Genomic DNA, 27417 nt, shown 5'->3' on the forward strand with positions numbered 1-27417 from the left:
CCAGGCCAGTATTGATTGTAACGGATGCTGGAATAAACAAACAAGATCTCTTTGTTTTCATTTAAATTGTCCAAGCCACCAATGCATACTTGCAAAGCATTAATATACCCAACACAATTAACCATTTTTGTTATTTTCCTCTTCATGTTTATGCTTTCATATTTTAGAGACACAATGGCTTTTTGTATGTCAGTTCTGCATAGATGGAAATGACAGTGGGGAAAAACAGAGGTCCATTAATTCTGCTAGTGCTTCTGTGGGGCAAAGATAACTGTGGACAGAAAAAAAGCAATTCATTTGAATTTTTTACTTCTCTGACCATAAACACAATTTGAGGAGCAGACATTTTCAAATGTGCCTAATAGTGGCTACAATAAGCAATAGCCGTTTTCAGGCTCCTGCAGAGATGAACCATGATAGAAGTGCTTTTAAGTTACATAATGACAATAATATTTTAGTCAGCCGAGGCTTGTGGCAATGATAATTATGTAGAAAGTCAGTTGCTGGAAGGAAGGCACAGAAAAATAATAATGAATCATTTATGCCGTTTTTTCAAGTGTCAACACCCATTTGAATGTGATCCAATGAGCATAGGCTAATTCAGTTACACCAGCTAACTAAAGAGCCATTCATATAGATTAAGTGTCGTTTTAGATTCATTCACACACAATTTATCGTACCAGTGATATGTATACATAATAAAATGTCCTAGGTGATGTAAAGACTGAGATTTGTAAACAGTGAGTGTGTAGGAGATAAAGGAGAACAACTGGCTCTGCTATTGACGGTTCGATGGCGAAGTGTAAGTCTCCTGAGGAATCTGAGGATGGTTTACAGTCTCAGCTGGATGGGTAAAGGCGTCTGTGGAAATCCACCAGTCTGCTGTCTCCTGCTGCTGTAGCCTTCAACAACAGGGTCTACAAGACCGAAACACAAAGAAATGTTCAATGCCATTCTTAAACACAAATCTCTTTTATTCATCTCATCAATTGCATTAGATGGCCGCAGGGCACCGTTTAAACAATTACAATAACCGCTGTAGCAATTACAAATTATAATTGAATAAATGGATAATGAAAAATTATATTAGGTTAAATAGATATTCAAAAGTGAATTTTCAGCAAGCTTGATTAGATTACAATTGACTCTGATTGAGGAAACACAGCCAGAGAGTAACTCATTTGTTTTCAAGTAGAGCGAGGGGATGTAACCGCTCACATCAATCAGCTCCAGGTCATCTTTGGCGTGCAGGTGACGCAGGAGGTACCAACATGCCACCGACGCTATAGTTTCAGAGCTGCCTGAGGCTGAACCATAAACAATCCTCTCCAACAGGCGACGGGTTTCCCTGCGGGAAGAACCAACCATGATCAATTTAAACCTGATCCAATTTAAACTCCAATATCATGAATAAAGGAGATAGGTTTCATATTGAAATAGACTACATATGAATGCAATGCCAAGATGAGGCAAACAATGAAATACAAAGGTGTGGCACAGAACAGGTCAGACTGATCTGACATGTTGATTGAATATAGGGTGAGAATAAATGTGTCAACACAAAAACTCTATGTAAGACCCTACCTGGAGCCCATTTTTATGGAGAACTGCAGTAAGGCTTGGAAGAGCAAAGCTACTGGTGAGTTGCCCATTTTTAAGACTTCAGCACTGGCTTCCAACACCAGATCCTTCCAGTCAGAGACACAGACACCAGCCTGTAGTCAGAAGTACAATTAGATATCTTTACGTACTGTAGTGTTTACTTGCACTGTAAAATGTTTTGGTTAATAAAGAGACTGGAATAGAACTGGTAATTAAAAACAAGGATTTTAGATGCATTTTAGCTGGCAAAGTTCAGACTAATATATGACCGGAGTTGGGATACGCCGAAGGCTGACACACTTTAATTAAAAGTAATGAAAGGCCGGCCACAAAGTGTCTAATTCAATTTAACAGGCAAAGCTGCAGTCAGCTAAAATGAAGGCAATAAGCTGACAGTTAGGGATGGAGGGGAGGGGGATAGACAAAAAGCCAATGAGAGAGGGAGAGAGAGGAAGCAGAAGGAAAGAGGAAAAATGTGCAAGAAAGACGCCTGAAGGCGCTGCAAGAGGCTTAGCCCAAAATAATAATGTCCTTTTTCATTAGCGGTCAGTCACACAGACACTTGCAGCTATTTTAAAATGTTACAAGGAAAACAGCAGGAATATATTGTAAAAAATACAAAAAAATCATTCTATATAAATTAAAAAAAATTGAAATACTTTTACTTTATAGCAGGAGTAAATTTATCAAAAGTGTTAAACTGTAACAAAAGCTTTCAATTTGAAATAAATGCGGTTCATCAAATGAAAGAATCCTGAAAAAAGTATCACGGTTTCCACAAAAATATTAAGCAGCACAATTGTTTTCAACACTGATAATAAGAAAGTATTCTTGAGCAGAAAATCAGCATTTTATAAATTATGTAAGGGATAATGTAGAGCGAGGCGGTTGTTATAGTAAATACAACCCCGACAAACTGATCAGGACCCCGACGCGAAGCAGATAATCCCGCTTATTACATGGTTACCTAACAAATAAATCAATAATTTGACACAAAATATTGATTTAAAAACGATTGTATTGCTTCCGCTATAGAACACCGTGTCCATGGCAACACTCTGTTTTTCATGGCAACGGTGTGTTATCCTTAGCAGCAATCCTTATTTTCTTATCAAGAAATAACAGACTGCATTCTACATTAGTATTCAACCAAGCCCTGTAATAAATATATATTGTTATATAATTATATATATATATATATATATATATATATATATATATATATATATATATATATATATATATTGTTTCATAAGAAAAAACTACAAATTATTTCATTATTTTTTTTATATTATTTACATTTTCTAAATCTGTCTGTTTACTTCCATGTTAATAGGAAAATAATTCCTCCAACATCCCAGTACAAGATGAATCTGGTACTCACCAAACATGGCGTGAGCGCCAGCAGGGCTAGTCGGAGCAGGCTGCTCGTCTTCCCGCCGTGATCACCCAGCTGAGACGCCAGCTGAAGACTCTGTCTATAAGCCACAGAGGCCTGAGCCAGCAGGCCCTGAGAGCGGTACACTTCTGCCAACCACTGAGAGACAGTGACATCAACTCAACAACGTTCTAGTGCCACATGTGTAAACCTTGTTAAACCTCCTTCCTAGGCTCAGCACACAAACATTTGTCAGTTTCATCGAAATCTCCTGCATGATTTAACCTCCATCCTTCCCTCGCACTTGCCACTTTGTAACAAAATGACCCGAAGCCCTAAAATTACCGGTATACTTAATTTTTTTCTTGTCCAGAAAGCTTATTTTATTTCATTTTGATAATATTTTTTTAATTTTTTAATGAAATGGTTTTGGAGATTTTTTGTTATTTGTTATTTTATTTACCTTTTAATTACTAGATTTGATCAATAAATAGTAATTTAAGCACATTCCTCACATTCTTTCAACTTAAAGCAACACCATGTAGTTTTTCAACCTTCATAATATATTTCCAAGACCCTTGTGATGGTACATCTACTTAGAATAGGTTGAATGACACGTATCGCGACACGAAGGATTACTTTTTAAAATTTCAACCACAAAACTCCTCAAATCCATTCAAAGGACAAAAGTCCTAGGGTATTGGACCTCTCTGATGAACACTCAATTTATTACATAAAAAAAATTTGAGTTTCGTGTCAAAATGACCCGAGGGAAGGATGAGGGTTAAAGTGTGTGAACATTTAGTTCTAGATTCATATTGACTGAAAATCAACCTGACTCCAAGCTCTCTTCAGTGAGATGGTGAGTGTACGTACATGCCAGGCGGACACAGAAGTGAGGTTGGCCATGACAGCAGCACTGAGCTGATCCAGCACCGCTTGAGGAACACAGTTACCGGCCTCAGACAGCAGGAGGCGCTCACACTGAACCTGCCTCAACATCAGGAACACCACAGGATGCTCTGGAGATACACTCAGAACCTGAGATGGGAAGAAGGACGTATAAAAACGTTTAAGGCTATTACACACTGAGTCCGAAATTCGCATCCGAAATGTTCGCACGTTAAAAAATAAATATGACCTCACGTTATGTCAATCACGCTTGCACACTGCCTCCGAAACTTTCGTCCGTCATAAAAAAAGTCGAAACGGGTCCGATTTTCTGCGTTTTTCGCATCCGTAACAAGCAGTTTGAATGGTGTTTGAATGGTGCTTTGACAATTCAGAGCCACCGAATCACGAATACGAAAAAACGCATACAAACATTTCGGATTCAGTGTGCAATGGCCTTTAAAGGTGCACAAAGTAATTACATGTTTAAGTTTTACTTGTTTTTTTACCTTTAAATTAACACTATATCCTTACTTTGGGCATGCAAAAATAAATCTGCCATCTTTTCCACTATAATTGTGTGTATAGATATGAAGATTATATTGGTTGTGTGGAAAAACAGCTAGATCATACTGCTGGCTGAACCTCGGCCTAGATCAAATTCTAATGATGATCTGGCATTTTAAATTGCTGTCCTAAAATTCTAGCCATTTTGCCAGTCTTTTAAGTCATGTCTGAAAACTAACTTTTTTAAATTGGCCTTCAAGTCATAGAAATGATAGGATGGTTATTGTTGTTGAAATTATGTGTTTTATTCATTCCCTTTCTCCCTACCTTTATATAACCCCAGTTGTCAATGTTGTGAAGCACTTGGGTCAACTTAGTTGTTTTAAATCTGATATATAAATAAATCTAAATGGAGAGAGTTGACTACAGCAGGGGTGTCGTGCTCCTGAAGGGCCACTGTTGTGCAGAGCTCAGCTCCAACCCCAACTAAACACACCTGAACCTGATAATCACGGTCTTCAGGATCACTAGAAACATCCAAGCAGATGTTTTGGAGCAACTCTACAGAACGTTGGTCCTTCAGGAGCAGGATTGGACACCCCTGCACTACAGACCAGTACTGATAGAGAGCCATAGATGGATACTAGACAGATGGTGCTGTGAAACGGGCACACTGTTCTGCTCTGAAGCCCTTGAATCTGTCTGTGTCTGCACCTGCGCCCGAGAGCTGATGAGAGACGAATCAATAGGGGACAGCGTGACAGAGAAACAGAGAGCGTGCATGTGTGTGTGTACCTGGGAGCAAAGAGTCTCTGCCTGGTCATATTGACCACTCTGTTTGAGTCCAGTCACGGCCTGCTGCAGTACCCAGCCCTCCAGAGCCTGAGCCAAGAGCCCGTCCTCTCCCTGCAGGCCCTTCACTGAGAACAGAAACACAACACACAGTCTTAAAGCCATGTTCCCATCTGCATACACACTACCGGTCAACTAACCCAACTAACCCTAACCTAAGTTTGGAATTATTGTGCTTTTAATGTTTTTGAAAACATTAACTATAAAGTATTATACTCACCACAGCTACCTCAAAAATACAGTAAAAACTGTAATATTGTGAAATATTATTCTAGTTTAAATTGCCTCTTTTCAACTTAAATATATTTTAAAATGTAATGTGATGGCAAAGCTAGTCTTCCGTGTCACATGACCATTCAAAAATCATTATGCGTTGATTTAATGCTCAATTAGTAATAATGGTTCCTATTATTATCAATGTTGAAAACAGCTTTTGCTGCTATTTCTGTGGAAACCATGGTACATATCTTTCAGAATTATTTGATGAATAGACTGTTCAAAAGAACAGCATTTATTTTAAATAGAATATATTTTATACAGCACTTATTTTAAAATTCAGCTTTGATTCACAGGAATAAATTCCATTTTAAAATATGCTAAAATCGAAAACAGTTCTTTTAAATTGTAATGCTTTTTCACAATATTACTGTGTTTACCGTATTTTTGCATGAAATAAATTCAGCCTTTGTGAACATAAAATAAATAATTATTTCAAAAACTTAATTACAAACTTTCGACTGTTAGCATATTCACATTCACTGACAAAACAGTCTCAAGTTTCACTGACCTTTTTCAGACACCAGAGTCATGTGCGCCCTCTCCAGATCTTCTCTGCGAGGGGCGGAGCCTGCGAGTAAGCATGCAGTGTTCTCTGTGTGACAGGCGGCCATTAGCCCCGCCCAACCAGCGGGATCATCTGCGTTTGTCAAACAGAAAGACTCCAACACTGAATCACTGTCATCCTACCTAGTGTAGACAAATATTTCATCTGGCTGATATATTGATGTCTCAGAGTCTCCTCTGTCCTCTCAAACTTTGAACATAGACCAAGCTTCACTCTAAATACACTCTCTTGGCGCATTACACTTGGCACCTACTCCTGGTGACACGTTTAATGCAAGGTTCTCAGAATCCAAAAGGAAAATTTCCATCGTTTTAGAGTTAAAGAAGAGTGTGTTCTGTCCAATACTACATTAACAATATTCTTAAACAAGAAGCCAAAGCTCATTTTAACAGTTTGACATAAAATACATGAAAAAAGCATTTTTCAGGCTTCCCACACGTCAGACAAATTTTTTGGAATATTGCATTGTTTATTATAAATTACATAACTGTGCAATACTTTTTAAATTCATGTGCCCTTGTAATCTTTAATCAAAAATGTCCCCTTCCCTTCGCAGGGACAGCATCTATTCTCTGATGACGTGTGCACCGGCACGTGTCCGGGACAATATTCCGTCCCCAGCAAACTGTCACTCACATGAGATCGCAGCAATTAGCAAATGCTAATAATCCAATAAATTCCCGATGAACAAAATCAGTTTTGCAGTTTTACTCTTTCACTTTCTGCTTCATGCGATTTTAAGACCAATGAATTTCCATTATCCTTCCAGTCAAGCGTGGATTATGATTTTCAAAAATATAATTATAGACATTGAATTAAAATAGTAAATTCTAAAGAAATACTTCAGAACTGAGCATAAGTAGAAAAAATATATATTACATTTTTTTCCAAGCCTTTAAATCTACAAATTAATTTAATTTCCAGGACAGTGGGAACCTTGATATTTGAGATACATGTCGAAAACAACTCTTCTTTAAACAAACAGACGTCCAAAATCTGTTTATGTCAGCTAGCATTCTTCCTTTATCTTTTTTCTTGTTGTTGAGAAAGAAAATTACAGTGTTTTTTTCGCCAATTAGTAAAGTCAACGTGTCATTGCAGCTGTAGTTAGAAGCTCCGGTTCCCAAAGAATCAGTGTCCTGAGACTGCACACATAAACCATGGCAGGACCAACAGTAATTGTAAGCTTTTTGAACAGTTCATGTCAGATTTTGTTGTTGATTTGAAATATGTTATTTAAATGAATTTGGCAAGCAGAGATTTTGATATTTCCCCATTCAAACAGCTATGAGTTGGTTTTGTATGCGCGAAAAGGGATTTTGTTCTGTGTCCTAGGCTGATGGGTTTAGTCTTGGTCTGGTAGTCTGCTATTAGTCTGGGTTAGGGAATTACAAGTTCGGGGTCATGGAACGTCTGTTTTTGAATCTTTAAAGGGGTCATGACATGAGAAACCAAATTTGCCTTGATCTTTTGGTATATAAGAGGTGTTTGTACCATTAAAACGTCCTGCAAGTTTCATAGCTTAAGACGTCCTCCCCATTATAAACAAATCATTTATTTAATCAAGCTCTAAATACAGCTCGTTCTGGATTTCTAAGAAGTGACGTCACGGTGCGAAGTGACGTACCAGCGTTTGCATATGACCGCCTCCAGCACAAGACAACTACGCTTTAAGCGCAAGGCAACTACGCTCATTTCGTATCGCCGCGCGCCTCACAAGTGTTCAGTCGACGGACAGCGAGTGGGTCTGTGTACAGGAAAATTACGATGCCACGGAGATGTGCTGTTCCTGGCTGTGGACAAACAACATCTTTGAATACGCTGCCGAAAGATCCAGACGTCAGGGAAAAATGGATGCACTTTATTTTTTGCGGACATCCCAGTCATGGCAGTGTTAATTTAAGCGTTTGTTCTATACATTTTAAGGATGACTGTTTTGAGAAAAAATCCCAATATGATGCTGGCTTTGCCAGAAAACTGTTGCTCAAAGATAAGTCCGTGCCGACTATTCTGGGCTCAACAACGACAACGCAAACTTACTTTTTATCACTGGCTAATATAAACACATTTGTATAAGAGAATCTTGAAAATATGTCGCCTTTCTAGTTGGCCTACATGTGATAGAAAATTTTAAATGTTGCCTTTATCAATGCTGCATCTTCAAAGATGGCCTGTGCATGCATTTTTGTCCGTGGTACACCCTATCATTTCATTGAAATTAGTTAAATAATGTTAAACTGTTAGCAAATTAAGCTATAGGATAATTATGCAACAATAATCCGTTTTCAAGTGTCTCGGGTTACAATTTTTTTATTAATTCAAAATAGTTTCACTTTCCATGTGGACACGGGCTGATCCAGTCTTCGTTGTTGTGGTGATGGTTCATTTTCCTCTGATTCCTCCTCTGATTCCGGCTCAAACAAGGTTTTATCATTGCAAGAACAAGAGCCAACGCTTCGCATGCATCACCCGCTGTTAAACAGTTGCGCCGAATCCGCAAATGTTCTGGCTGGGGGCGTTAATAATTGATGCATAGGCATTGACGTTAGCCAATCATAACAGTGGGCGTTAACACTGAACTCTTAAAGGGGAAACACCCCCAAAACAGACTGTTTGAATCAGAGGATGAGAAACAGGGTGGGAAAAGGTCATAAATCACTACATTTTAAAAGTTTTTTGTAAAAAAAACTATAGTAACACTATAATTGCACCTAAGGGAACATAATATAAAAAAAAAAAATCCCATGTCATGACCCCTTTAAGTTATTGACTTGCCATTTAGCAGATAACCTGAGAATTGATCCAGAGTGCCTCTAATTGTGAGGACAGTTTTTGGTCAGATGTCTGAGCAACCTGAAACTTTCTAGTCAAAAGCGCAACGGTGATAGAATGACGATTTGTTTTACTTGGAGTCTTAATGCTACATAATTAGGCTAACGCAACATTAGTAACACTACCTGACTGGATGGAACTTTACCTGGGCACAGCATCACAGCTCTCTGGATTGTTTTCAGAGCGTTGCATCTTCTGTCCTCACCAGAGTGGCGGCCTGATGCCAACTGATTCACTCCACTGTACAGCAACGCCCTCTACAGATAAAAAAAGAGTTGAACTATTTATTGGACACAGATCTTGGCATATGATTTCATCCACAAATGTCAAGTTACCTTTCCAAGTGTCAAGCTGGCATGACATGCCACACTGCCGGCCACAGCTCCTCCCTGATGGAAATATGAAAATTACATGAACACCAATATTGTATGGTCAATATTTCTCTAACAGGTGAATTATTCCTTTAATGATGTTAGTTTTCCTAAAATATTGTGAGAATACTCACACTGGCTTTGTTGGGGCAGTACTGTGGGACCAGTCTGGAGAGAAGAGCCCAGAGAGATGGATTCCCTGGGTTCCTACAACATAAAAGTTGTCAAACACTCATAATTTTTTTATAATTACAAAATGCCTGACAAAAGAAAGAAGAATTCTATTCTTGTAGTTCTGGTATGTTCTGGTATGTTCTGGTACCTCATTTGACATTTGGGATAATTAACCAAATGCAATGATTCATACCTGAGGTTAATTAGATGAAAGGGCCTTCCCTTTAATAGCATTTGAGTGTTTTCATGTCTTTGTACGATGCAGATTAAAGGAGGACATTAAAAGGTCACTTGCTATTGGACAAATAAAGTGCATTCAATTTAATCAAAGTCCTCAATTCCCCACTCAACAAGACATAATGGGGCCGGACAAATATTCAATAATTTAAGTGTCCAGGCTTCAGCTGAATAGCAACAACTGAAGTTTGTCTATTTTGATCAGAGTCTGGCTCCAGGTGGACTTTCCTGCTACATTTAACCATAATAATACACATAACCATAATTAATAATATAATATAATATAATATAATATAATATATAAATGACATTCCAAAGTTTGGAGTTGGTAAGATTTATTATGTTTTTTAAAGAAATATATATTATGCTCACCAAGGCTACATTTATTTGATCAAAAATATTACAAATGAAAATAACTGTTTTCTATTTTAATATAGCTTAAAATGTTTTTTTTATTCCTGTGATGTTAAAGCTGAATTTTCAGCATCATTACTTCATTCTTCAGTGTCACATGATCCTTCAGAAATCATTCTAATATGCTCATTTGCTGCTCAAGAAACATTTCTTATTATTGAAAACAATTGTGCTGCTTAATATTTTTTAAGAAACTGTGGTATTATTTTTTCAGGATTATTTGATGAATAGATAGTTCAAAAGAACATAATTGTAACATTATAAATGACTTTACCTTCACCTTCGATCAAACATCATTATCATGATCATGAATGTGTCCTTGTTGAATAAAGGTTAATTTAAATAAAAAATTGTAAAATGAAAAAATGAAATTAATGTATAATATAATATAATTTGTGCTGTCAATCGATAAAAAAAAATAACTAATTAATCACACATTTTTCTGTAATTAATCTTGATTAATCACACTTAACATACAAGTTAACATATTTTTATATTGTAATCATTTCACATTTAATCTCCAAATGAATGTAGAAACAACAAAGACAAAAACTTATATTTTAAATATTTTTTAATGGCATCTTTTTTATGAAAAATAATGTAACGCTAGCCAAAGGATGACGGGGAAAAAAACAGATGCTGCGTTATTTGTGTTAAATATTTTAACGCGTTAAACTGAAAGAATGAATCGTTAATATTGACAACCTTTAATATAATATAAAATTTAGTTAAGGCCTGGAAATCAAAAATTTTAAATACCCTGATATTTTTAGGTGGGAATCATGCAGAAAGATAGTGTGTGACAAAATAAATTAATCAGGACATATCTGATGTCTTAATATGCTTTATAATTAATATAGTAGGCACTTTTATTATACGAATATAAATAATAGCTACATGAAGCAAGATTTTTGACCACTGATATTTTATAGTGAGCAGAGAAACATTGTCATATTTTGTTTTAGATTGTTGCCTAATCATGTTGTATCTAATTAGGAGACAATATCTCAAAATATTATACAGTACCTGTGTATAGCCCTAGAAGCCTCCCTATGTACACCGCTAAAGTTGCCCTGCAGGGCCAGCAGGGTGCAAGTGAGCAGACAGTACTCCTCCACAGCGCCTCCTGCAGGTTCCCCCAGTTTCAGCAGCTCGGTGAGCGTAGCACTTGCCAGGGTCACGTCCCCATGAACCAAACCCAGAGCACAGAGACACTGCAGGCTCTCTGGAATGGGCTCTTTAAGCATGGAGCTACACATACAAATATAAACAAGAGGAGACAGGTTTTGCTTTTCACTACTGAATCGGAGAATGTGTTTCTCGGAGACAGTTGAATAGTTTGCTCACCACTTGAAGAGAAGTGTTTTGGCATGATCCATGCTGCCCAGCGTGTGCTGTATCAGGGCCAGTGCAGTGAGTATACAGGCCTTTTCTTTCTCACTAGAGGCAACTGCAAGGGCTTTCTCATAGGCTGGAAATGAGCGCACATAGACAAGTGTACATGCATGCCCTCGGAAACACACAATCACAAGCTTGAGTAGTTTCTTAAGGCACAGGGACTATTTCAATTCACAATGTTACCAGTAACTAAAAGCAAAACGGCAATGACAGCTCACCCTGAATGCTCTCTGGCAGGCGTCTGATTTTGAAACAGGTGAGCGCCAGCCCGATGAGATCATGCAGCTCCTCTAATGGTGTGGAGGAATAAATACGCACTGCTTCTTCCCACTGCCCATCATCACTGACAGTGACATTAGAAAATAAACATTATTTTGTACTGATAACTCTGATGACATTATCATAGATAAAATGACTGACGGCATAGTGGTTTTTACCTGAGGGCACGTCCGAAACCCCTCAGAGCAAAGCTGAGCTTGTCTGTGTGAGGGGACGCCTGAAGCAACTCGACAGCTCTGTGGAGAATGGAAAATATCCAAGAACGATTTAATACCAGTATGGTCTAGAGATCAGAGTCAGAAACTATAGGCAGCATCATTTTTTTTAAATAGATCTATTTTTTTTTTTAACACATTTCGACTTTTGTCTAATTCAAATAACTTGGTTAAACACACACACACACACACACACACACACACACACACACACACACACACACACACACACACACACACACACACACACACAAAAATTACTTTATCGATTAATATATTAATTTAATTAAATAAATGAACATTAGTTCATAATGAATGTGATAATGCAATTATTTAAAAAAATCATTACAATGAACTTTTGTTAATTCCTGCTTTAGATTAAATAAAATTGTGTCAGGCAGACTTAGTGCCCTATCAAATACTCTGCGCAATGGAGCGCCTGCGCAACGCAAGCGTTTTTTGCTAGTTTCAGCTCGACGCAGTTATCATTTTCACGCCGTGTGCGACATTGTTTAAATAGCAAATGCATTTGCCCCCATTTGTACGCCCATGGGTGTGCTGGTCTGAAAACAATGTGCGCATTGTTGGCAACTGAAATAGACAATTTTGTCTATTTCAACAATTTTGAGGCAACTGAAATAGACTGCACAATATTTTTTTTGTTACAACGTGCGTACTCTGCTTATTACACACACAGGGAAGCGCAGCAGCACACAAACATGCCAAATATTAAAAAATAAAAGGATTACAATGTAAAATATTAATATGGTGGAATCCAGCTTGTCCCGTAGATGGTCTGCTTGCGCGCTTTAACCTAGCGCATGAGCAGATCCGTTTGCGCTCTAGGGTTAATTTTTTGTACTATCTGTCTCACATTCAGTCTTTCCGTTTGCAAATTCCGTCATGTTGTAGCAACATTGACATCTGGTCAGATTGGTGAATCCGTGATTCTCACACACACACACCAACATGGCTCACACAAAGAGACGTAACGTGACACCCACACATTCCGTTGAGACTGGAGCACACACACACAAGAGACTTTTCATTGAACGAGTCATATTTAAAACATTACCAAATGCATTCTGTGTTGCCATTTATATGTCATGACAGATTTGGGTTTAGTTTACAATTATAGCATGTATTAATTAAACTTTTAAATGTCTATACTAATGCATAATAATCAAATGTTGTATTCCTATTAATGTTAATATGATGTGTTTCGTATCTTTGTAATTCTCTAAATCTAACGGAGTTGAATCTCGATAATAGACTGCAATGATATGATTATTACTAGATGAATCCTTTTTAGTCATAGAAATGACTAAGGCAAAGCTCTGTCATAAACTACACAGACTGGGGTCTTCTGGCAGGACAAAGAAGATTCTCCCGCTCCCAGATCACTGAAGGTGATTGGACAACGCGCCGAACGAAGGAGTGACCCATACAGTCTTTAAAGGAAAGAGCAAAGCTCTTCCTGCCCTCTCTTGTCTCTCGCGTCCTGCCTTCGTCTACTCATCATGTGAAATCTTCGGACCTGAACTCCTTCAGGAGTTCCCTCCTTTTATTTGCTTTATCTCAGTCTTTTGTTTAATTTTCAAATTCCACTGTGTTCGTTTCCACCTACGAGTCAAACGAACGAAGCCTGAATTCCTTCAGCAACTTCCCTTCCAAAGAGGCGCCTTCTTCAAACCTCCCGCGAACAGCTTGCTCTGGCAACAAGCACGCGCGCCTCAGCACGAGCGCACGCACTCTGCTCCGAGAATACGCACAGGCTGGACACAGCTCGTGCACGCAAACGAACCTTTTGCAAGTATCAAGCTCTAGCGAGTTTTAATGTTTTAAGGTGTTTTGATTGATGTCTCTCTCAAAGGTCTGTGATGTTTGCTGTTCTATGGTCACACGTGACCATTTTCTCTCTCTCTCTCATCCTCTCTTTATCTCTCTCTCTCTGTCCCGCAATCAAATCGAGCGCGGGCCCCAGAGCACTCTCTCCCTCGCTCCCTCTCTCTCTGTTCCGCATTCAAATCGAGCGCGCCCCGGCCCTCGATCTCATTCTCTCCCTCTTATTCTCTCTCTCAAACGCACGACCAAAAACCTCTGTAAATCGCTCCCCGCGCGTGCGAGGTGTGCGTTACTACTGCTAAAGAGCACCAGCTTAAAGCAGAATAATCTCTCTCTCTCTCTTTATCTCTCTCATCTGTTATTCGTCTTGTTTGTCCACATGTAAGATATGTACAAAACTATAATCAATATGTGTAATCCGTTATATTCTGTAGTTTGCATTTATTAAAACAATATATTCAAGACTGTGTCTGTGAAAAAACGCTCGTAAAACCACAAACGTCAATGAGGTAGATTAGAGCTACCGCGCTCCCTGTTTAAGTAGTTTTAATTTTATAAACACCAGAAATATTAATGTTCACGGCCAGAAGGTTGGTGTTTCTTGGAGTTTATAAGGAAGGATAACTTTATTGAGAAGTTAATCACTTAATCTGACGTTGGTCGCTGGACGAACAACGATTTGATAATTACATTGATTTCCCTTAAAGATTATCTCGTAATCGAAGTTAAGTAAGATTATTGATATATGAATGAGGAATTATAATTCGTTGTGATTGATTATTCATATATTCATATAATCCACTTTCACTTTCGACAATTTAATGTAACTGAAATATGCAAAATATTAATCATATTCATGATTAGTTATTAAAATTCCCTATGGATCATTTGAGCTAATTCATCCGGACCCAGAGTCCGAAGCATAAGGCACATAGTCTACAATGTAGATACCAATCCACCATGGCGTGAGCGTAACTGGCTTTTAAAGGGAATGGGAGATGATACTTGGTTTATTGCACGTTACGCCCAAAAAACACCCATTACTCATTAAGAGAATAGGGACAACACTTTTAGACCGTCAACCATTTTTCCCATCATTAAACTAGCAAAAGTGGATTTGGTCATGCCCTAAGTGCACTTGTGCCCTGCGCTTTAGACCATGTGCTTAGATTGTTAAAATAGGGCCCTTAATGTCCAACTGGCCTGGACAGAATTTTCAAATGTAAAAATAGCTAGAGGTGTCAAACCTGCGATATGCCTCAGTGGCCTGTTTCTTCAGCTGCAGGTGTGTGTTCAGGTATCCGAGCATGATGAAGGCGTCAGGGTCGGTCTGAATTCTCTCTGGTGTGAAAAAGAGCGAGTACACTAAGCTTCATTACCTCCCTCCATCTATAAATAATTTGTCACTGTCACATGGGTCATTTCCTAACATAGAAACACATTTTTCACAAATGTGTCTAGCCATTCCACCTGCATTGCTGGTGAAATCATTCAATACATCAGGCATCTTTAACTGTCAGGCTAAAGGGCCTATGTAATACAAAGATATGGAGCAGAGACCTGTTACATATTGTAATTGAGTGTTACATTTTTAGCATGGCCTATTAAAACATGCATACAGTGCCATATTAATGCATTTACATACTTTATAATGGTAATGCATTATAGAGCTTTGGTACTGTACTTTCTTTTGTCAAACATTGGTTTGAGATCAGACAACAACTGGCAAACTCTTAAATAACCTTGCAATATCTTAAAGGGATAGTTCACCAAAAATGAAAAATCTGTCATTAATTACTCACCCTCATGTCGTTCCAAACCCATAAGCCCTTCGTTCATCTTCGAACACAAATGCAGATATTTTTTAATGAAATCTAATCTCTTTCTGATCCCCATAGACTTCAACGTTATTACCACATTCAAGGCCCAGAAAGGTAGTAAAGACATTGTTGGTAACACTTTACAATAAGGTTCATTTATTAAACATTAGTTAATGTATTAACTAACATGAACTAACAATGAGCAATACATTTGTTACAGTATTTATTAATCTTTGTTAGTGTTAGTTAATATAAAGCTGTTCAAGTTAGTTCACAGTGCATTAACTCATGTTAACAAGATTTGAATAAAGTATTAGTAAATGTTGAAATTAACATTAACAAAGATGAATACATGCTGTATACGTGCAGTTCATTATTAGTTAATGTTAACTAATGAACCTTATTGTAAAGCGTTACCACATCGTTAAATTAAAATAACCCATGTGACTACAGTGGTTCAACCTTAATGTTATGAAGCAATGAGAATACCTTTTGTGAGCAAAAAAACAAAAAAACTATTTCTTCTCTTCCGTCTCTGACGCTGTTCACGTTGTGAACACAGTGCAGCGCTTCCGGGTTCTATGTCAGAACGGCGGCTCAGTATTGGCCGGTTCCTGCATCAACATCACATGCATGTGTCGTGGTGCTTAAGTGAACAGCATCAGAGACACGGAAGAGAAGAAATTGTTGAATAAAGTCATTCTTTTTGTGCGTTTTTTCACACAAAAATATTCTCGTCGGATCGTAACATTAAGGTTGAAACACTGTTGTCACATGGACTGTCTATGGGGGATCAGAAAGCTCTCGGATTTCATCAAAAATATCTTAATTTGTGTTCCAAAGATGAACGGGTTTAAAAGAAGATGAGGGTGAGTAATTAATGACAGAAATTAAATTTTTGGGTGAACTAACCCTTTAACACAGTATAGTGCGTGTTTGTGCTCTCATACCAGTGTACTTGCTCAGAGCCACCTGGGCAGCAGAGACGGCGTTCATCTGAACTATGTTGTAGAGGTAGAGCTCTGAGTCTCTGTTGCTCCGGTCCAGCAGTGTGGAGCAAACCCAGTACGCATAACCCTTCACTCCCTCAGTCTAACATCAAACAAACATGTTACATCGAGAAGAACATACAGCAAGCAATAGTCTGAACCTAAAAAATAAATGATAGGCTACATTTAAAAAAGTTTGGGGTCAGTAATTTTTTTTTTTTTTTAAGAAATGTAAACTTCTATTCAGCAAGAATTCATTAAATTGATCATGAGTGACAGTAAAGACATTTATAATCTTATTTTAAAAATCCATTTCAAATAAATGCTTTTCATTTGAACTTTCTAATCATCATTGAATCCTGAAAAATAAAAAAATAAATCACGGTTTCCACAAAAACAGCACAACTGTTTTCTATATACTGTTTCTTGAGCAGCAAATCAGCATATTAGAATGATTTCTGAAGGATCATGTGACACTGAAGACTGGAGTAATGATGCTGAAAATTCAGCTTTGATCACAAGAATAAATTACATTTTAAAATCTACTAAAATAGAACAAAGCTCTTTTAAGTTGTAATAATATTTCACAACATTACTGTATTTTTGAACAAATAGACGCAGTCTTGGTGAGCGTAATAGGAAAAAAAAAAAAAAAAAACATTAAAAACCCCAAACTTTTGAAAGGTAGTGTGTGTTTATAAATGACTAGACATACATGAGTGCTCAGTTCTGTGGTGTGTCTGAAAAGGTCCATGGTGTCATAACTGCCAACAGTCTCAGCAATGAGGGCCTGTATGACGAGAAAGAAGTTAGATGTGCTGCGTATAGTAATGGACTAAAGATATGAAATCAAGGTCTAATCTGAAGTGTACCTGTCCAATCCAGCAGTTCACATAGAGGGGCTCTAGCGACTGAGCAATCTTGAAAGCTTCATGAGAGAGCTAAAAATAATAATGTACAAATCAGCATGGCTCTCAATACAAGTAAAGTAAAGCTTATCACTTGACAAAATCCCATTACCTCTATATTTCCCTTCTTCAGATACAAAGCACCAAGGTTAGTCCATGCAACCACATTCTGAAAAATAACCAAAATATACATTACTTGCATGAACACGACTGTTTAAAAAGTGAGGAAACTGTTTATTTTTCTTGCATTACTTACATTTGGCTCAGCTTTTACTGATTTGATGAAACTGTGTTGTGCAAGTGCAAAGTTTTCTATCCCTAAAATATAAAAAAAGAATATAGCATTCCATTAACACAAGAATAGTCTATCACAAAACAGTTACAGTATGTAATACAGACTAATGCAATTATGTACATCATGTGTATCTACCTTTTGCCATGGCGACGACCCCAAGGGCGTTCCAGTATTTGTGATTAGCACTGTCCAGCATGATCGCCTTCTTCACACACTGCCAAAACAGAGCCAAACCAAAACAGCCTGTTAAAACACCTCTTCATGCAAGCATTGTGAACAACTGATTTTAGGTCAGGTCACGTACCTGCAGGGCTTTCTCCAGCAGAGGCTGGGGATCCTCCTCAGAATACAGGCAGCTGAGCAGTTTGGATTGGTGGTAGTAGTTCATGCCGAGGTCACACCACAGACTGGGGGCCTCCGGCATCAGTTTCAATGCATGACCAAAGCACCTGATAAAACAGTTTCATTACAGAATAATCATGTCAAGTCAAGTCTATCTATCTACAGTACCAACAAATCTTACTGACCCCAAACTTTAGAACGCTAGTGTATTTATTACTGTATTGTAGTGCATGAAAAATAAAAACATTGTTCAGCAAGTGAATTAATACATAGCCAGGATGTTGTTGAACACTTACAGATGAGCCCCTAAAGACACGTAATGACAGACTCTGATACAGCAAGTGTGATGTATTGTGTGATTGTGTCTCTCTTACCTTTCTCCAAGAGTGAGGAGCTGTCTCTGGTCCAGTGTATGGCTCTGATCGGGTGGATCCATCCCACAAAGAGCTCCAGGTACCAGTACTTTGGCCCGATTTGCGGACACAGTTCTGCAGGTGGTGCAGACATCACCTAGTAACTTCCACAGACATGACAGGTCTGGCCTTTGCTTTACAGCACTGAAAACATTCAAACAAAGAGAGAGATTACATCAATATCCACTCAACGAAACCCATCAAACTCACCTAAAGAATGAGGCACAAATATTCTCTTCACTCAGCAGAACCCTGTGTTCATACTCTTTACCTGAAGAGGTAATGGATGGCATTCTGTATTAAATCTACAGCTCTTCCATCAAGATAGTCATCCAGTGCACTTTTAGCCAAGGCTAACAAGCATTCACCCAGACCTGAGAATCAAAACAGTGAAGATGCACTCCATATTAGAATACAGGATGAAATAGTTATTAACCTCAGAGATTAAAACATTATTGCAGAAATCACACAAACCTTTCAGTGCCGGCACATATTCCTCCTGCTCCAAGATCTGCCTGTACTCTGAAGCAGCCTCTTTAAACCGGCCCAGGATCTGTTTGATGGCGGCCGTCTGATAGAGGCTATAGATTGAGGTGGGCTGAAGAAGATGTGCTTTATCAAAGGCTTTCAGGGCAGCTGTGAAACTCCTGCGGTTCAGGTAAGCTTCACCTAAACATTCCCAGCACACCCAGTCCTGAGGATCAGCCCTCAACGCCGCCTGCAGACTGAGACCACAGCAGAATCATGGGTAACTTTCAAATTAAATGAAATCAAATCAATAATCATTGCATATGGGGCAGGCATTTATCTTAACATTTTTGTCTGATGAAGAGCCATATGGCTATTATATATTTATATATATATTCAATTCAATTCAAATTTATTTGTATAGCGCTTTTCACAATACATATTGTTTCAAAGCAGCTTTACAGAAAATGCATTTCAAAAATGTACATAAAAAATATATATATATATACAGTGCTATGCATAAGTTTAGACACCCATGCTAAAGTTGACTAAAAAGAGGAATAAAAAAATCATCTTTTGGAAATTGAACTTAATGCCTTAATTAAAAAAAATAGGAAAAATCCAACCTTTAAGGACACCAATTTTCTTTGTGAATGAATAATGTATCGTAAATAAATAAATGTTCTTCCTTAAAATACAGGGTGCATAAGTTTGGACACCCCTATGTTAAATTCCCATAGAGGCAGGCAGATTTTTATTTTTAAAGGCCAGTTACTTCATGGATCCAGGATACTATGCATCCTGATAAAGTTCCTTTGGCCTTTGGAATTAAAATATCCCCACATCATCACATACCCTTCACCATACCTAGAGATTGGCATGGTTTTATTTCAGTTAGCCTAATAGCTGGTTTGATTTGCATTGAGAGATGATCTTATGAAATGTACTCCATGCCAAACTCCAGGTATGGTGAAGGGTGTGTGATGATGTGGGGATATTTTAATTCCAGAGGCCAAGGGAACTTTATCAGGATGCATAGTATCCTGGATCCATGAAGTAACTGGCCTTTAAAAATAAAAATCTGCCTGCCTCTATGGGAATTTAACATAGGGGTGTCCAAACTTATGCACCCTGTATTTTAAGGAAGAACATTTATTTATTTACGATACATTTATTCATTCACAAAGAAAATTGGTGTCCTTAAAGGTTGGATTTTTCCTATTTTTTTTAATTAAAGCATTAAGTTCAATTTCCAAAAGATGATTTTTTATTCCTCTTTTTAGTCAACTTTAGCATGGGTGTCTAAACTTATGCATAGCACTGTATATATATATATATATATATATATATATATATATATATATATATATATATATATATATATATATATATATATATATTTATATGTCCCACATTTAACATTTGATAAAGTCCATCTTTGTAGACAGGAAAGTGGAAGTTAATTGTGGGATTCTGGGAAATGAGCTCTTCTGCCAATATGGTATAATAAATGAAGGCTAATCGAAGGCACATTTTTGTATAATTAGACTAATATAAGTAAGATAAAAATTTAATTGGTGGCATTTGAATAATTATAACTGAAAACAAGAAATAAAATGTCCTGCAAATATATGAGTTCCATTTCTACTTCCTGAGATTTGAATTACACTTTTGAATACTGTTTGCTTTCCATTTCAAATTCCAGAATTGAATTGCAAATAGAAAGCCATTTCTCATTTCAATTCTAAATGGCACAAAAATTATGTAATATAGGCCTACTATTAATAATTTTTTTGGAAAAAGCCATGTTAATGTCTAGCATCCTTATAACAGCCAACTTTAATGTTGATAAATGAAATAAGATCTTTAAAATATCTGCTAATCACACCATCCAGGGCCAGTTAAACAACTCTTATCACCACTTGTGCCTTATAGCTGAAAATGATTCACTTACTCTGCAATGGCCTGTTGGTGCTGGCCAATCTTGAGGTGGTAGAGACCTCTCCTCATCCAGGCCCATTTAGCAGAGCCAGGAGTGGCTCTCTCGGTCACAGACTGCAGAACAGTCAGAGCTGAGTCCTAAACAGATAGAACACCTCAAAGTTATTAAACCCCAGTCTTCTACAGCATATACAGAGAGAAAAGTTCCTTGTGACTTTTTGAAATTAGATTTTGGCAAGAAAAACTAAATGGAGCATACCCTCAATGAATTAACTAGACTTATCTGCACTCACCATGTCTCCCTGTTCCATGCTGAGATCTACAGTAGCCGCTCCAGCCTCTGCATCAGAGGAATCCAGCTCAAATGCTCTCTTATAGCAGCCTCTGGCTCTGCCCTGATCCTTTGCCACCTCTCTGTAGTAATGACCCAGGAAACGAAACACTGAACCAAGATACGGGTCCAGTTTAGCAGCCTTAAAGCAACAGAAAACCAATCATTATTCATTTTTATCCCAAGACAAAAGAGTGGTATCTACATAAAAAGATAAAGAGTGTAAGTTCTGATGTTGGTGGCCTCACCTTAAGCAAATGTGTATGGGCTTTGCTACGGTCCCTTTGTATTTCCTCTCCCATGTTCCAGTACAGGCGTCCCAGCAAAAAGTATAACTCCCCATTATCTGGGCTTCTGGATAAAGCCTCCAGAAAGCTGTGAGACAGAGAAAGAAGACAAGAGGATCAGTGTTTGGTGCTTACAGCTATGTTGGTGAGTGATATTGTGTAGGAGGGTTTCACACCTCTCCTCAGCTTGTTTGAGCTGTTCTTTAGCAACATGCGTCAGCCCCTTCAGAGTGAGACCCTCCACAGATCCTGGGTGAGAGTTTAGCAGCTCGGCAAAAACCTGTAAGAAAAATTTCATTCAAACATGATTTGGTCTACTTAGCATGATAGATATTAAGATATAAGAAGGTAAAACAAATTATGAAATTATGTTCCTATCGAAAGAAAACAATTGACCTGAAATGCTTCATCAGTTTGGCCTTTTTGCAAGTGAGCTCTTCCTTTCAACGCTAAAAGCACTGGGTCATTTTTGGCATCTGAAATCTAAAAGGAGACATCAACAACATTATATCAATCAAATAATAATGTTAAAATACATTTTTCAAAGGTTTGGGGTAAGTATGAAATTTAGTTTGAAAGAAATTAATACTTTTATTCAGCTAATGTTTATAATGTTACAAAAGATTTCTATAACAAATAAATGCTATTTTTATTAATCAAAGAATCCTGAAAACATTGATAATAAGAAATGTGTGAGGACTGGTGTAATGGCTGCTGCCAATTTAACTTTTCCATCACAGGATTCAATTCCATTTTAAATATATTAAAACAGAAACCAGCTATTGTAAATTGTAATAACATTCACAATATTACTGGTTTTACTGTATTTTTCAGTTTACTGTTTATCATTCTCACTTATTTTTGTAAAATGTGTTACATAGGATAATTTTTATTTTATTTTTTGCACATAGGATTATTGTTTGTAAAGTGTGAGATTGATTTTTGCTCTGAATAGGATTGCATATAATTTCGTTATACTCTTTTGTATAATGACAAATAAAGATTCTGATTTTGATCAAATAAATAGCCTTTGGTGAGTATAAGATACTTCTTTTAAAATCATTCCAACCCCAAACCTTTGAACGGTAGTGTTTGTTTCTGTCGATAGACTGCAGCTCTTTGTCAGTCTTTGGTTTTAAACTTTACCTGAGTAAGTATCTGCAGAGCTTCTTCAGCATCCTGGTCTCTTCCTGTCCTCACCAAAGCATCCAGTCTCAACCTCTGCAGCTTCTGAGTCCAATCATCAGAATTCCCCACACTCGACTTCAGCCCTGAACACACAAGAGAGAACAGCCCTTTTCACTCTAACGAGTAGTTGTCCTATTAGCTGTGTTTCTTATGTGCAGTTGTTTTTAATGATACAGTACCTTGGCTGGAAGATGTGGCACTGTCAGAGTATTTATGCATTTTTAGTTGAGCCAGAGCAAAATTATACCACCCAATGATGGAAGAACGCATACGCTTCAGTCCTGCAGGAAAAACACAACAAAAGATTTAAACATCCTGTTTGTAATTTACATTATATAGTGTAGGTGATAGGAACTTAATTAATGTTGCATAGCTGAACATGAACATAAATCAAGGAGTTCTTGAAATACACTATTAATGATCAAAATGTATTTGAATGATTTGATATAATGCATTTCTTATATTATACTATATATGACCTCTGTATTCAAAACCTGTATTGAAAACCTAAACAGCAGTGAATTCTGTATGATATTTATGAACTCACCCAGACCAATACTTTTGAGGGCGTCCTCATATTTTTTATCCTGACAAGCTTTAATGCCAAGACCAAAGTGAGCATGTGAGTTGTTAGGATCCAGTTCCGAGAGACGGTGGAAACAACGGACAGCTTCCTCAGTGCAGTCACCTACCAGGATCATTAGAGACAAGAACGTTTATCTGAAAGCGGTGTTCAGATTGAAATATCAGACACTAGGCTTATGTTTTCTCCAAACAGAGACAGGATTATTTTTGTACTTACTTTAGTGTTTAAAAGTATGGGTAGGTATGAATTTGAATGTTTTTGAAATGTCTCTTATGCTTACCATTTATTTAATCAAAAATACAGTAAAAACAGATATACTGTGAAATATTATTGCAAATATTTTCTATTTAAATGTTTTTTTTAAATATGCAATTTATTGGCAAAGCTGAACTTTCAGCAGTCATATAGCGCTGCAGTGATGATGTATTTTTGTAGGTTAAAAAAGCATTTGCATGAATGAGAGTGTGTGATCCAAAGGATAATGGGAAAAAGGGGAAGGTGCGTTCAATTTTGACAGCACTAATATATATATATTTGTCTCATTTATTTCATTTGTCTTCGAGGACTCCAGGGGTCTTTACCATGAACCCGTTTAGGTGGCTAGCCAGGTATGTTTCAGTTTAGTTTGTGCCAACCCTGGGTTTAAGGCACCATGAAAGTGGTTTGGCTTTTAGCAGTGTTCATCGTCATAGTAACTTAGGCAGGTTAGGTCCGGAGGAGGATATGTTCCAGGTAAGAGGTTGCAAACCAAACTTGGACCAATCAGCTGTGAGCAAAGTGACACGCGATAAAGTCACTCCCCGTGTTTCTACTCCAAATTAAAGGTCACTACATAGCAAATGATTTTAAAAGACAAAATCGTCTGGCTTTTAGTATCGCTTATTTAGAATGATAATTTTGTATGATTTATATATTATTTATGTAATTATTAATCGATCACAAATGTACAATTTTAGTTTATCAATTATTATTACGCACAGTTTAAAGGAATAAATATATAAAATGTCATATCAATACACCTTTAGAATCAATTGATAAAGCTATAAAATGACTACATGTGAGCTTAAATGTTCAATTCTTTCTATATCTTTATCAAATGTATAAACTAACTTCACAACTTTAACTTGCACTGATATAGCAAGACTTTTTCTTTTAGTTGTTGTGTTTCATAGACAGCTATTTTCTTCTTGCAGTGTAAACTCGTAATATTTTTCAATCTCGAAATATTCTGCAGAAGAGAGAAGTGAATCGCTCTGCTTCTCTCGCGAGAAATGAATCGCAGTTTCATTCTTTCTCAGCATGCGATTGGCTGTTCGCTATGATGTCACACCTAAACTCAGGATCAAAGCCTGAGTTGACAGAGAAAGTTGATGGTCAGCATCATGGTACTAACAAAGCCTGGATGGATTGGTTTGGTTTTGTCAACTCGAAACTAATCCTGTAACTCTGAGTTTGTTCAACTACCATCATGGTACAGGCCCCTGGGGTAATACACTTACCTGTTTTGATGTAGTGCTCACTGAGGGCCTCTAAAGGGTGAGATTGTGTCGGATAGCAGGACAGTGTGGCATCACAAAACTCTTTTAGCTTGGCCACCTCATGAGGAAGCTGAAGGGTATACAGAATATGAAACTTTTGCTTTGGTTCAGTCATAATTATTATTGTGTATGTTATTATAATTGTGGCATATAGAGCTTGCCAACCTTAGAAAGACATTTAATGTAATCCTCTGAGAGGCTCCTGTGGGCTTCACTGGGCACATCTACTGTCAGTAGCAAAGCTTTATCAAATGCTGATATCAGCTGTTGAGAAAAGAAAAACACACTGTAATCTTTGTAAAAATGTATGTGTTGACATTAACCTGGAGGTATGTACAAAAAAAAGAGCACTTCAAAATTCTCAAAAAGAAGCATTTGAGAACTAAATCAGACTGACGTGCTGCTGAGTCTCATTGTCCTGATCCTCAATAGTGTCTTGCAGGAGTCTGGTCATCTCCTTCCACAGCTCCAGCAGCTCTGAATCCTCCACCCCTTCCTCTCCCTCGTTCATCTGGATTAACCTCCGCCACACCTTGGCCACCTGTGGGTAGAGTAGCAAACATATGGGCGAATCAAACCTGATAGTGATTTTAGAAATAATGTGTAGATTATTCTATCCTCTGAAATTTTCTGTTGTAACATCAAGTCCTGCTTATCATATTTAAAGATCATACCTCTAAATAGTTCTTCTCAGACTGATAGATTTCCACCAATTTCTTGCTCACTTCGAAACATTTTGCTTTGTCTGAGCTGCAAATGCAGAAAAACATACATGGATCAAGCAAATTGTTCAAACTGCATCATGTAGCATGGTACTCCTTTTTAAATTAGGCTCTTTCGACCATATGAACTTTTTTTTTTTTACAAAACTCAATTTTATTCAGGTTAAAGGATTTATCACTTGTTCTGAAACAATCTTTAGCTTTTATGCTGCTGCCCTGGAAGAGATGTGCTCCTGTCACTTCTCATTTCTGTGATAATAACCAATAAATGTTTTGTAGACAATTCAACTCATTTGTTCAATAAAAGGATTGGCATGATTATAGAATTCAAGTTCAAACTGATTTTAATATTTTTTAACATTTATTGTGAAGTCAAATTAAAAAAGGTGTGTAGGAGACAATTCCAAAACCTAAGAAATTCTGGTAAATTTCAACCATGCAAAAAGGAAAAGAAAAAGGAGGTGGGGGCACAATCTAAATGTTTAAAGCTATTATAACCTATCCTTTAATTTTGAATTCGATTTTTTTTCCCGTTTAAAATCATCCTAGGACTTTACACTTTACTTACGTTTCATACAGTGTAATAAGTTTCTGGTAAATCTTTGGCAGCTCGGCTTTGAAATCTGCCTGGTCACCTTTTTCGTACAAATTTGCTAAACCCTGTAAAAGAAATCCACATCTAGTAAACCTTCATTGTTCAATCAGCAGTGCACAATATCATTAAAGACCATATTAACAAGTGAAAGTGACATGTGAAGGCCAAGTATGGTAACCCATACTCAGAATTAGTCCTCTGCATTTAACCCATCCAGGTTAGTGCACACACATTAGGAGCACTGACTGCTAACCGTGGACACACACCCGGAACAGTGGGCAGCCATTTTTGCTGTGGCGCCAGGGGAGCGATTGGGGTTTAAGTGCCTTGCTTAAGGGCAACTCAGTCATTTCCTGTCGGTATTGAGAATCGAACCTGCAACCTTAGGTTTACCCGTCTGACTCTCTAAGCATTAGGTCACAACTTGCCAAATGGTTAATAAACTGTGTCCAAACACTACATTTTATGGACCATTCATTAAAGTTCATAAACTACAACCCACCTGCCATGCCAGCAGTTGCTCTGGCTCCAGTTCAGCGGCTTTTCTGTAGGCGATCTGTGCCTGATCCGGCTGCTGCAGCTCTGTGGCTGCCACTCCAATGAACACCCAGGCATTATAGTTATTCTTCTCAAGCTTGAGAACAGCCTGGAGTACAGATGGTTTAACTTTGAGAGTGAACCTTACCTGCCCACTCAAATACAGTCAATCAAGAGAAAACTATGAGATGGTAGTTATTTAGTGTATGCTGACAGGTGGAAGTAAACACTTACCTTACAATGTTTCAAAGCTTCTTTAAACTCTTTATTTTTAATGGCTTCTCTTGCACTTTTCAGCTCAGCTTTCACTTCTTTACTGGACATTTTCTTAAATAATTTGAGAGATAAATGTTAACGAAACATAAGCATTAGTAAAGGATGTTTACAGTTATGCATGTTATGTTGCCTATTAACTTGCTGACATGTAGACATAACTAAATTGTCATATTACTACACTTATTTTCAAAGGAAATTTGTGTATTTCTAGAATGTTATTGTAAGAAATGTACGTACGGCAGAAGTTTCCATTCAGCAAGCAGTAAACTGCGCATGCGTGTCGTGATGCTTAACGCGACGTCATTATACCGCGACAAACATTGTATTTATTTCGACACAATT

The 27417-nt window shown here is 37.5% G+C and overlaps 1 protein-coding gene across 1 annotated transcript; it reads right to left on the reverse strand.

The window, feature by feature from the left end:
* Positions 1-37: 37 nt before the first annotated feature.
* skic3 (SKI3 subunit of superkiller complex) lies at positions 38-27357 on the reverse strand. Its single transcript, XM_079607520.1, has 41 exons — positions 27313-27357; positions 27034-27126; positions 26765-26908; positions 26236-26327; positions 25620-25695; positions 25343-25486; positions 25111-25209; positions 24907-25015; positions 23369-23509; positions 23001-23102; positions 22780-22904; positions 22030-22116; positions 21810-21913; positions 21595-21721; positions 21309-21488; positions 21029-21153; positions 19081-19331; positions 18878-18980; positions 18568-18750; positions 18156-18300; positions 17987-18065; positions 17813-17874; positions 17669-17725; positions 17521-17589; positions 17364-17438; positions 16610-16751; positions 15087-15180; positions 11938-12015; positions 11719-11843; positions 11450-11573; positions 11129-11353; positions 9412-9484; positions 9242-9295; positions 9052-9163; positions 6018-6146; positions 5174-5298; positions 3857-4021; positions 2987-3139; positions 1585-1715; positions 1219-1348; positions 38-917 (listed from the first exon to the last, which is right to left on the reverse strand). The coding sequence occupies exons 1-41, from the start codon at positions 27325-27327 to the stop codon at positions 840-842; spliced, it is 4725 nt and encodes a 1574-aa protein (XP_079463646.1). The 5' UTR covers positions 27328-27357; the 3' UTR covers positions 38-839.
* Positions 27358-27417: the final 60 nt, after the last annotated feature.

This window comes from Phoxinus phoxinus, assembly GCF_949152265.1.
Source record: "Phoxinus phoxinus genome assembly, chromosome: 3".
In the NCBI taxonomy this organism is placed as follows: domain Eukaryota; kingdom Metazoa; phylum Chordata; class Actinopteri; order Cypriniformes; family Leuciscidae; genus Phoxinus; species Phoxinus phoxinus.